Here is a 13228-nt window from a genome sequence, read left to right as displayed (position 1 = left end):
GTAAATTATGATGCAATATGGGCAGCACGGCAGCGCAGTAGTTAGCGCGTGTGTGGCAGATATGAGGTAATGAAATCAAACCTTCCTGTGTGGAGTATGCATGTTCTCCCCGTGCTTGCGTGGGTTTCCTCCGGGCACTCCGGTTTTCTCCCACATCCCCAAAACATGCATCTCAGGTGAATTGGCCAGATAAAATACTCCCAAGGTGTGAATGAGCGAGTTAGTTGTCTGTCTCTGTGTCCCCTGCAACTGGCTGGCAACCGGTTTAGGGTGTCTCCTGCCCACTGCCCGAGGATAGCTGGGATGGCCTCCATCACCCCCGCAACCCTACTGAGGATAAGCGGTGCAGATAATGGATGGATGGATGGTTAATGCAATATTTGGATTGTGTGAAATTGATCATTAATTGATTTTATAAACCCAAAGATTAGTCAATCAACAGTAAAATCGAAGTGGTGCATTCTTGAGTAATAACAGTAGTAGTAGCACCAGTAAAGCTAGTCAAGTTACTAAAATAAAAGCTATTTTCTTACGTAATCATTATCTTGGGAATAGGAAGAGACTTTAGTTTGCTTCTGTAAATTATCAATTAATATTGAAAATTTCATATTTTTCACAAAACAGCTGTAAATGTAGAAACGTTATTTTTGTACACTGAATCGGATAAAAGAATACTGGAGGAATTAATGGGTTATTTTTACAACTAAAAAACTCAAAGTTGGAAGAATGTTGTATCAATGCCAACTAATAACTAGTATATGAAAGGGGGGGGGGGGTTAAGGGTTATTGTTCTATTTTCTTTATTAATTATCCATTATCCATTATCGGTCAGTTCATAATACGCTACAAAGCCAAGGAGCCGGGACACTTACTCTCAGCCAAAAGGCCGAGCTAAGGTCCTAGCCTCAATGCCTTGCTGCGATCATTGCGAATGCACCGTTCCCGGAGGTATATGAAAGGGTAATTAAATTAACTAGGGTCTTTTTTGATTTTTTAAAAAACATGCTTAAATAGATTTTTTTTATAAAGAGTTGCAAAGATGCCGATCTTAATTCTAGGTATCAATTCTCATGACGCCCTCTTGTGGACATTTTCAACCAGGAAATAAATATTGGATAGTCAAAGGCTGTACTTGCCCAAGACACACCAAAGGAAATGGTGCCACTACGGCCCTTGTGGTTAAGGAAAAACATTCACCCACCCACCCAAACAATATTAAAGTGTCATTAGTTTTTGTGGTATTTTATAATCTATATCAGACCAGGTGGCAGTACTCCTCGAAAAAAAAACCCAACATTAAATCTTTCTAAATGTTAAGCGGATTATCGTTATTGATAAAAGAAAAAACGGCATCGAGCATCTTTGATTTGGATTAGAGTAGTAACTAGACCAGTCTTTTTTTAGGTATCGGGACTTGCAACAGCCCCTGATAACTGACACTTTTTATTCTGGAACTACACAAATACAATTTTTTTAATTAATTCAACTTTTAGTATGAACATATTCAACAACATTTGTCACTTAGAATGCTTAGTTTTTGCTGAGAAAAGTAAAACAATGTTTTGTACCGATTTTAATGTAGAGTTAGGGGTGCGCGTTATACATAGGTGCATGTCATACACAAATATATATGGTAGTTCATTTTTATTGCCGTTTAAGCCTGCATCTTCAAATTACGTGCGGCAAATACTTAATTGAATTTTCCATTTCCAAACACATTTTCCACACATAAAATACTAAATTGAAACAATATTACACTTCAGTATTACCACTAGTCAATCAATCCCCTAAATTATTTAACAAAATGTTCAAGATGAGATTGCCATTCCGCAGTCTTAATAGATATCGTTCGGATCCCTGATACCTGATCAGCAAGTTTCTAAGATGGTGTGCAATTATACTTCCCTCCTGCGCTACAGGGTTTTCCGCAACTGGGTCCTAGGACAATGGGTCCAGCACCAGCTGTAAAACATACATACACCATTTTGAATTTGCAATTAATAATGCTGGACTTGCTTTTAACATCCCTTTTTGCACTACGTTCTTTAGCTCATGAATGACCTATATTTAATGTTGTCAATGTCTATGTATTATTTGTTAATGCTAAATCCATTGCAACCCGGTCATTATATTATATTTTCATTATTTTATATTTTATTGTTAATGTAACATCCATTGTAGCCTGGTCATCCTGAAAGGAGGATTGCCTCATGTGCAGTCCCATCTCAAGGTTTCTTCATTTTCTTTATGCTGACGTTTTTTAGTTTTTCCTTTCCCTTGTGTAGGTTTTAGATCAGGGGATGGTGTAATAATACTCTGTAGTTTGCAATAATCTGTGGTCTGTGCAGCCCTTTGAGACTTCTTGTGAGTAAGGGCTATACAAATAAACATGACTTGACTAGTTTTGTTCTTCAATATGAGCATGGGATTTTTAATCAGGCGCACTCTGTAGTCTTGAATGTACTGTAATTTTGCGTTTTATTTTTGTAGCATTGAAATTGTACGACACAATGTTTGTCTTAAAATCATGTTTGTCGATTATAATTATTTTAAACCCTGCAGTTTGTATTATTTGACCATGGTTTGGTAAAACAATATCCCTTTCCCTTTGATAGCTCCTGCACTGTCTGTAAAGGAGTACCGGCAGGTTTCGGTGAAACTTGGAAGCTCCGCCGAGCTGCCGTGTGTGGCGCGCTCCAACGTGGCGCACGTGACTTGGCGTTTCAACGGCACGCTCCTCACCGAGGCCTCACGCTTTCACCTGATCCGCGAGAACGGGCTGCTCGTTTACAGCGTAGCGGCTGAGGACCAGGGCCGCTACGAGTGCTGGTCGGTGGAGGCCGCCGCCGGGAAGAACTTCACCCGCCTTCTGGCGGGATACATCCTGACTCTGGATGGCTCGCGCAGGAAGGAAGGTAAAGCTGACGGAGCGTTAACATCTGTCCTGGCCCCGCCAAATTTCACTGCCGGCGTGCAGCTTACCTCCCCGCCCCGCTCCTCACTAACCCCAAACGGCGGCACCGAGCGGCCCCCGGAGAGAGTCGTACCCCCCATGAGCGACGCCCCGGAGGCGGAATACCTGCTGCGCAGCAATGGCACAGCCCTCCTCCTCCTCTTTTTGCTCTTCTTTTTCCTCTTCCTGGCCGCCGTGGCCTATAACTGCTACATGCGGTATCTCCCGGCGCCGTGCCTCCGGTTACGGGCGGCCGTGTTGGGCAAAGAAAACAAAAGCGAGGCCGCTCGGCCCGAATACAGCGCCTGTGAAGCGAGCCTGATGGAGGCGGGGGGCACGTCACACAAAGTGGCTGCGAAGACACGGCCGGCACTAAACAGCAATCAGAACTTGCGAGCGCTTCGCGATACAGGGTATGAAACGGAGCCCGAGTGCGGCAACGGGCGCTTGCCTTCACAAGGCTTTGGCGACGAAAGCCCGTCTTTGCAAAAACCCTTTGACGTTGACTGTGACTCCCAGTCCATCCAGTTCGCGGATGCCGATGAGCCTTATTAATAGAAACAAAACCGCAAGGTGGCGATCTTGTCACCTACGTTGTGTTTTTACTTTTCGGATTCAGGAAGTTGCTACTCCTTCTAAAATGGGGCACAGACTTAAGGAGTTGCCAGAGTTTTCTAAATATTAAAAATTAAAAGTTTCAATGGGAATTCCTGTATTTTTCACAATAGAAGGCAACTCCCCCCGAAAATACAGTCTTTTGTCAGATATTTTTCATCTATAAGGCGCACTGGATTATAAGGCATGGAATTAAAACTACAGTAAGAGCTACCTCACTTATACCGTTGCTCATTTTACGGTGTATATTAGTACAATGAAAAATTTTGCTGATCTTAATAACAAAAAATTGTATGCAACCGGAATCGAACATGGGTCTCATCGCAAAGAACCTAACCACTAGACTGCTAGTGATACAGATGACATCCAAATTTTTTTAATCACAATCTGGCCCCCCAATAAAAAAGTTTGCCTACCTCAGTTCTAGATCAACATCTGCACAACCGGAGCAAGAGTCTCCGATTGTAATGCCAAAACTGACCTGTGATGGGCACTAGCGTGCAATAGTGAAGGTAAAAAAAAAAATCAATTTGTCCCTAAATTTGCAATGTCGGTATGTGTGTGCCCTGTTTTAGCACAAGTCCAGCGAGAAAAGCTCATTTCATAATTTCCAAATTGGAAACATTGTTTACCAAATTGGTAAGTGATATTAATGTTTTCTTAATTGGATTTGTATGCACAGGCTTGAGTAGATCTTCGGCGTTTTTTTTGCTGTCTGCGTCCTGGTCCAGCAGACTTGAAATATTCTCAGGGAAGGTTCTGACCGGTGCATCGTCGCCCTGATTTAGTCTTGGGTTGAAGGTCGTCAACTGTACTGTTCCTTTTCATTTTTCTTTCCACATGATGAACTGTTCTTTTGCCTGTCGTTCTTTGGGTTTGTTTGGGGTGGGATTTTTTATTTAATTTTTGTATGAAAAACTCAATAAAAATTGTGAATTAAAAAAAAAGACTTAGGGTAAAGGGATGACGATGCCCAAAAGAATGAACATCAAATCAAACCACCCGTTTGTTGAAAACAAAATCGGCTGTTTTTTCGGCTATTTATTGTTTTTAATCATCCACATCATCTATCAACAGACTGCAACTTGATTAAAGCTCAATTTTCTCAAATAGTGGCCAACCTTGTAAGACTTCCCTTTGCTTCATAAAAAGACATGATTTTACGCTATATACCTAATATTCTAAACATGCAAAACAATCAGAAATTAAATACAGTGGTACCTCTTCATACAAGCTTAATTCATCCCAGGACCATGCTCGAATTTTCCCAATATGAAATAATTAAAAACGAATAAGTCCAATCCTGACATCCCAAAAGCAACAGTTAACCCTAAATAGCTAAAAAAACACATATTCCCGAGCTTATTTGGGTCTAGAATAGTCCTCGTAGCTCGAATTGCTCGTGTTAGGAGCAGATTTTCCCTCATACAAAATACATAAAAACTAAATGGTCTGTTCCTAACCTCCCAAAAGCATCTTAAGTGAACCCTAAAAAAAATATAAAACCCATCTATCTTCCGGATTATTAAAAACACATTCAAATATCAATTCAACATAAAAATACAATGACAAGATAAGATAATATTAACCAAATAAAATGCAAGTTTATTATGAGGGAATCGTGTTGCGGGTGGGGTGACAGAGCAGGCAGGGGCGGCAGTAGCTCAGGAGGTAGAGCGCTCGTCTTGGGATCAAGGGATCCCAGTTCGAATCCCGGCTCGTCCGTGTTACATGTCGAAGTGTCCTTGGGTAAGACACTGAACCCCTAATACCCCCAATAAGCAGGTTAGCGCCTTACATGGCTGCAAGGCCGCTATTGGGAAATGTGGAGCACACTGTAAAGCACTTTGGGAAGTCATTGACTTGAAAAGCGCTATATAAATGCAGATCATTTCATTTCATTTACATGGGACAGTCGATACGTAAGCATTTATTGTACACTTAAAATTAAAGTTACTGTAACTTTCAGATTTTATTCTCTGATTTTAACTCGTTTTTTTCCCCGTTTAGCTATACTCGCAACAGATTACCTTTCTAACCTTCTTTTTTTTTAAAGAAAATCTTATCCAAGGAGTCTTTTCTCTGCCTTCCCTTTAAAAAATGTCTTGGAAATACGTTAGGCAAGTGTCCTTAAAAAGAGCTGAAGTCTGACTAGTGATTGGCCTAGTAGTAACCTCTGGGATGGCTTGGGACTTGGACTTTCCTCGTATTTGGAGAAAGATTTTTGTTCCAAATAAATCTCATATATCAAAAGTCTCATGTGTAAGAATGCTCGTATGTAGAGGTATAACTATATTGGTAAGCAATTTAGCAGCACTAAACTAATCAGGTCAATTAATTTACTGTTATTTGTCTTTCTCTTTTTCCGATGGGGCCACTATTTGTAGGATTGAGTTTTGGTGAATTTCTTATGAGTATTTTTTATGTGTTGCTGTTTTACCAGCATACGTCTCTTGCACATCACTTGTGCCATGTGTTCCTGGATTCTTTTTCCCCTCCGCCTTTACTTTCCTCACTGTTTCCTTCAATCTTTCTCAGCCTTCCCTTCCTCGACTTTCATTTCGTCCTCTTCCTCTGTGAATGTGAGGCTATTGCCCCCCCTCCTGAAGGACCAGGCATGGGGGCTTCACGCCCAGGAGGCCTCTCTGCTCTTCTGCCTGGCCCTGGGTGAGTGATGTAGCCCCGGGGTGACCCTAACACCCGCCCCAACCTCTCTAACACTGCTACTCAATGTGACTGGCCTCCCTCTGCATGGCCAGACTAACATGGCGGCCTGTGAGACAAAGCTGACATGACGACTTTGAATGTCCGAGAAGGGATGCAGTGTTTTTTTTTTTAAAATCTAAGGTAGGCTCACTGTGTTGCATCCCACTATGCCAACCAGGCCGTTTTTGTGCCTGCAAACCTGTCAAAATGTGTATATATATATATGGGAAAAATAAATGTAAATAAAAAGAGTGTCACTTAAGTAGGGAAAAAAATAAAAGGTGTCAAATGTGTCTAACACTGGCTTGTTTGCTTTTTTTTCTTTGCTGGTTTGTTGAGATTAACACAACATTTACACAACATATCAATGGAAAATCTTGGTGTTAATTCTTCTTTAGGGGCCACCAACCTTAAGTAGCTGAGAGCCAGTTTTTTTTTTACTGTTCAGCGTGGAGGGCCACCAGTTTATATGCAATTCTTAAATATCTTGTGTTGTTATTTGTTTATTAACATGTTCTAATTATTATAAGTTGAGGTAAGGCACAGGTTTTGTCAACCACTAAGTAATCTTCCTTGTATAAAAAAGGCTGAGTGATGGATTACAGGCAATTCCTTTTTTAAAATGGAAGAATAGATCATATATGCTGGATGTCCCTAAAAAGTACTGAATACATATTTCAGCAGCTGATAACTTATTTTATTTTTATAGACTGACCCCATTTAACCAAGTTATGGCTGCTAGACTTAAATTTGAAGAAAAGAAACGTATTCTGCAACCCTTAACTCTTTCAGTGCCTTCACGTATAATAATGTTTTCAGAAGCATGGTCCCTGAGTGCCAAAACATAAAAATATGTGTTTTATTCTGTATTAAGAAACTATTATAAAAGCTTTGGTGCTACTGATCTGTCAATATCAAGTCACTGGGAATTATTTCACAGTTTGATAAATCACCACTAGATGGCAGGAATGGCCATTGATCAGTTCTTTGTCCACACGTCGAGGAGCCCCCTCGTGTTGACTCTATCCAGTAATTAAGAGTGTGTGGGCAGCCGCACTGAAGTGAAAGTTCTGCTTGAAATGCATCTTTTTACAAAAAGCTGTTTTTCTCAGAAGCTTTCTTTGAAACCAGTATTTTGAAAACTTGTTTACTAAACAATGCTACTTTTTTCCAAATGAAAGAAGAGGGTTCAAGCTTTAATTATGTCCTATGACTATAAAGCTACAGAACAATATTTTGTTTAGGGCTTTAAAATGAGTCAAAGATGGGCTGGCACCATCTTCCATTTGAGAGAAACGTCTGCCATTGAAAGAGTTTCTTGGAATTTGTTTCCATTGACATTTCCTGATGTGATTGGCAGATGCTTTTAAATGCCTACCACACGACTACCTTGCTGCAAAAAAATTCTTGGACTTCGTTAAAATACTTCCAGTAATCTTTCATCTTTTGTCTCGATGTACGTGGTTTTCTGGAACTCTTCAGACGGACGTCCTGATTATTTCCATCAGTTTCAGACTTATCTCCAACCCGAGTGATGGTAACTTTTTGTGGTTCTTTGTTAAAACTCCCTCCTTAATTATCTTCACGCTTCTATTATGTTTTTATACTTCTAGTAGCCTTTTAGAATACATTTCCTGTCTTCATAGTCAAGTCTGGCTGCCATCACTTGAGTCAATGGGTTCAGTCTATTAAGAAAGAAAGAATAAATAACAGAGTTATCCGCTTCAATAATGTGTATACATTTTAGAGACACTGTATTTAAAGGCACTGATCATGTGAATGATTTATCATACCACTTAATAATCAGATGCCCTAGAAAATCACAATGACCCACCACAGGTGAGCTGTTTTCACAAACAGTTCCCGGGTGTCGGTAGAGGTCTACCGGGAACGCCGAGGCACCATGTTGGTGACCCCTATTCTACGGTATTCTATGGCAATAACATCCTTAACATCCTGGGAACCTCCAAAGTGTGATATCATAAACACACAAAAAGGGTGAGATGGAAACATAGTTTCATTTTATCTGACTAAAAGCTTGAGATAGCTGTAGTTTCTTGAAACTGTTTTTTTGTTGTTGTTGCTGACTAATACAAAACAAACTATAAAGTAAAATATATATAATTTTGTCATATATTAAGTTAGGTATTGGTATTTCTTAAAAATTATGTTTATTCTTCTAATTTGAATTCTTCTAATTCTTCATATCATGCAAAATTTAATGCAAATTTGTAACTATTTAGAAAAATTAAACCAATTAAAACAAATCCCAAAAAGTATACTTTTATGTACAAGGAGTTTTTAAAATATTTTATTATAAAGCTTTTATTTATGTAAAATACTCCTGGTAAACAATACATTTAAATAAAGTCATGTTAATTTTTGATCAAAATAGAGAATCTGAATGTGAGTTCAATATAATTTGGGAATTTATATTGGTCAGATATGTATTGGTCAGAGTTGTACATTTATAAATTATTGTTTATTGTATTCATTTTCAGTGGATTAAAACATTTAAACTCAGTAAATTAAAATCTTAAAAAGGACATTGTGTATTTAGTACCTTCTTTAAAGCCAAAAATATTCATTACATAAAAAGTAATGATTTGAATAATAAGCAAAATTACATGGACTGTTATACTCATAGGGTGAAAATTGCATTTATTTTACATAACATGAGCCTCACCTACAGGTAAATGACATGCTGCTGTGGGTTACAGAACAAAACAAAACCCTCACGAAAGGCTAGAAACAAAAATGACCAAAATAAAATGGTGCGGTTTGATCACTTTGAGTCTCTGTAGTTTGTATCATTTCTTGTGGTTTGTAGCACTCTGTACAGGGACATCTAGTGATCAAATATTAGTGTCCCATAAACATTCTTTAACTTATCCCAGTTTAAAATACCCCCTCGGATGGGTCTGGCCTTGATGCGGCGAGGGGGCTTGCGTGTTCCAGTGACCCTGGAGAGCGATACCGTCGGGAGCTTGCTCCTGGTAGGGTCACCCATGGCGGGCCGGTCTCCGGGGTAGGTTCCAGACAAACAAAGACCCCAGCGTGTCGGTACGCTGTGAGGTGGCAGCCCCACTAACCAACTATCCTGCGGAGGGCTAACAACTTACCCAGGAGAAACCCCCTTTGTTACGAAACTGACCAGAGAGAGTTTAAAATACAGTATGATAAAGTATATAAAGCAGAAGTCTACGGTCTTTTTGGAGCGGAGAACTACTTTTTGGTCGCTGAACAGCATAAAGAGCTACGAACTTCATATGTATTTTGAAATTAACATTTTATCATGTTATTACTATGTTATTACTATATTACTGTTGCATTAATACCAGGTCGAAATGATTAGAGGTAGGGTTGAAAAAGGCTAAAATGGGATAGAAAGCCAAACTTCCTTAGACCATCAAGATGACCAATCACCGGTGATATGGCTTTAGAACCAGGCTGAGGGCTACTTAGGTGTTCCTAAGGGGCTACCTGGTGCCCATGATCCCTGATATGTGGGCGGGTGGATCACTTAATCACTAGAGTCGGATGGGCACCATTTCCTGTGGTGTGTCTTGGGCAAGTACAGCCTGGTGATTCCCATTCCTCTCCAGGTCAACAGTAATGTTAATTCTTAAGGGCTTCAAATAAAATATGCAACAGAACTGTCAGAACCAGAACAGGGGAAGGACCCAGATGCATAACGTTTTCACACAAGCTTTATTTTACGGGAATGGGGCAGTCATGCGTATGAACACAAACACCAGTGATTCGGCAATGGCTGGGCAGAAGAAGTAAGACAGAAGTCCGGTGTGGAAAAACAGGAAGACTGAGGCCGACGAGACCGATGCCAGATACACGAGTAGATACTGGACAGACGGCGTCGATACCGGACAGGACAGAACAGCTAGGAGCGTTAGCAGATGCACGAGCAGATCCCGGACAGACAGGATCGATACCGCACAGAACGGGACAGATAGGATCGATACCAGATACTGAAGACTGGAGTCAGATATCAGACAGGAGGAGACAGACTGGATCAATAATGGATACTGGAGACTGGCGTAGGATATGGGACAGGATGAGACAGGCAGAATCAATACCGGAGACTGGAGTCAGATATCAGAAAGGACGAGACAGACGGGATTAATACAGGACAGGATCGATACCGCACAGAGTCAAAGCACACATCTTCCAGGTGCAGAGGTTCGTTGGCGGACTGACAAGGGGTGAGTGAGAGCACAGAGCTTAAATAGGAGGGAAGCCAATCAGGCAACGAGCCGCATCTGGCACCAAACAGGCGCGGCCAAGTGAGGGCAATGGCCAACCGTGACAGGAACACTATAAAGACTAGCTAATAACCGCTTTTTGTGTTCGTAAACAAGCGTGACGTAGCCTCGCTGCGCGAGCATTGTTGAGGCGAAACGGTTGAATTAATTTCACTTTATAACAGCCGATTGACAAAAAAAGAGGATGAATGGTAACATCTCAAAGAAGCACAAAGTATGTGCAAGCACCGCGATGGCGACTTTATTGTAGTGATCGAAGTCATCAACAACAAAAAAAGTTATTTTGATAGGCGCTATAAATAGATTGTGCGAGCCACTGTGGAGCTTTTATGAGTAAAAATTTCGGTCCAAATCGGGTAAGTCAAATACCTTTTTATACCAATTTGAAGGGACAAAAAAGGTGGCTCAGAATCAGATGACCATTACATGGTTATCTACAGTCGCATAAGTTAAACTTTAGAAGAATTGACCTGCATCTACCTTAAATACATTGTTAGTGTTGGTGGGATCAATAACAATAATGACAATAATATTTCAACAATATAATATTTTAGCATTAAATATATATTACTGAAAATCTAAATGAATAATAATGCTGTTATTATTGTGATTATTAATGATAAAATATTTGATACCAGTCACCAGTAGTAGCAAACAGTCTAAAGTAGGCAAACGTATATCCCTGACGCTTGTCCTACTTACACTTAGTAAGGCATTCAAGTAAATTAAAAGCAGACCAACAAAATTACTTGCTGTGTATAAAATTTGCACCTTGAAGATGTCCTTGGTCCAGGGCAGCACGGCAGCACAGTGGTTAGCGCGTTTACGGCACAGTTCTGAGGTCATGAGATCGAACCTCCTGTGTGGAGTTTGCATGTTCTCCCCATGCTTGTGTGGGTTTCCTCCGGGCACTCTGGTTTCCTCCCACATTCCAAAAACATACATGTCAGGTTAATTGGCCGGTCCAAAGTGTGAATGAGCAAGCGAATTGTCTGTCTCTGTGTGCCCTGCGACTGGCTGGCGACCAGTTCAGGGCGTCCCCTGCCCACTGCCCGAAGACAGCTGAGATGGGCTCCAGCTCCCCCGCGACCCTACTGATGATAAGCGGTGCAGATAATGGATGGATGGATGGCCTTAGTCCAGCCAGTTATTTTAATGGATTGCATCCAGTGGCTCATATAGTGCTTTTGCAATTTCCTCTTGAAATTGCAAAAAAAAAAAATGTGTTTCTTAAAAGTCGTCTAAGGTGATCAGATTTGGGTGGAAGTGACCCACACCGTAAAGTGCACTGGTGAACAGGTACCTTCTAAAGGTTCCTATCCCCATATCAACACAGTGCAGCAATATTGTTCGTCTTTGGTTTACAACCATGCGAAATAAATTAAGTTTAATACTTTTCAAAATAAAGTACTGATCTTCTCAAACCAAAAAAGTTAACTCACTTATGTATCACAAACACACAGTAGCTGGGTGTAATTGTGACTCTAAAAATGCAACTCCACATGCAAATCTTCTCTCACTCCATTCAAACTCGTACTGTTACTCCGCTCTTTCGGGTTGAAAGGCGCACGGATCCTGTGGTAATCCAGTGATGACTAAGGGGTCCATAGTTATCGGGTCAATATGCAAATCCGCTTGTCTCCCTTAGGTCCTAGCGACACCCACATTGACTGGCTCATAAATGGTCACAGCGCGGAAAGGACCACAACCGAATACCGGCTGCCGTTGGTCGGTAACACGGTACTGATAAGCAGCCGGCTTCGGACGGGGCTGTTACTGCGGGATGCCCGTTACGCCTGCGTGGCCCAGGCTGGCTCGGAGAGCGACGTGTCGCACGTTGACCTTCAGCTCGCGGTCGGAGGTAACTGGAATTGGGACGGCGAAGCTATTCGAAACTCGTGCGGTGTTGAGATTTTATGGTGGTTGTTCGACAGATGAGCAAAGCGCACCGTCCAAGGATTTGAACCAATGGAGGAGTGCGCTCGCGCAGCATGAGCAGCTGCTAAAAAGATGGGAGAAGTCCTGGGTAGGTGCACGTGTCTTTTTCTAACTGGGCATGTAACCAGATCCTTTAACCGCTTTTGTCTTGGGGATATATTTTTACTTCTCTAACCATTAATTCTTAATGTTTACTTTGAAATAACTCGAACTGGGGGGTCATCAACAGGCGGCTCTGGTGCAACATGCAGCTCTTTGGCGCTCACATTGTGGTCAACAAAGACGTCTCAAAGCCCTTTTTAAAAAAAGGAACAAAAAAAATAAGAAAATATGAAGAAAAAGAAGACAAAATTAAAGGGCAAAAGAGAGAAAAAAAAAAGAAGAAGAAAAGGAAACACAAAAAGAAAAAAGCAAGAAAAGAAAGGGAAAAAAAGAACGCACAAAACAATTTATTGAAAAAGGAAAATATTTGATAAGGGTTTTCCAATGTATATATATATATATATATATATGTATATATCTCATATCATCTCATCAGCTGCACCGCTTATCCTCAGTAAGGTCGCGGGGGTGCTGGAGCCCATTCCAGCAATCATCGGGCAGTGGGCAGGGGACACCCTGAACTGGTTGCCAGCCAATCGAGGGCACACAGGGACAGACAACTCGCTCGCTCATTCACACCTAGGGACAATTTGGACCAATCCACCTGAAATGCATGTCTTTGGAATGTGGAAGG

General features: G+C 41.0%; 1 protein-coding gene across 7 annotated transcripts in view; it reads left to right on the top strand.

Annotated features, from left to right (window-relative positions):
• The window catches only part of sema4d (sema domain, immunoglobulin domain (Ig), transmembrane domain (TM) and short cytoplasmic domain, (semaphorin) 4D), a 62210-nt gene that overhangs the window by 47215 nt on the left and 1767 nt on the right, over positions 1-13228 (top strand). For 6 of the 7 annotated variants that reach the window (XM_088320202.1, XM_088320201.1, XM_088320205.1 and 3 more), the window contains one exon: positions 2616-6572. In XM_088320202.1, coding sequence (XP_088176328.1) covers positions 2616-3508 — 893 coding nt within the window. In that variant the 3' untranslated portion in view covers positions 3509-6572. Of the gene's footprint in view, positions 1-2615; positions 6573-12202; positions 12416-12488; positions 12581-13228 lie in introns of those variants that run through there. The other variant, XR_015847122.1, reaches the window with a different exon arrangement.

The sequence above is a fragment of the Urocampus carinirostris genome, chromosome 16, assembly GCF_059441175.1.
Source record: "Urocampus carinirostris isolate Australia breed hairy pipefish chromosome 16, RoL_Ucar_1.0, whole genome shotgun sequence".
NCBI lineage: Eukaryota > Metazoa > Chordata > Actinopteri > Syngnathiformes > Syngnathidae > Urocampus > Urocampus carinirostris.
Note: the sequence above shows the minus strand (reverse complement) of the source record. Positions and strands in the feature narration are given on the sequence as shown.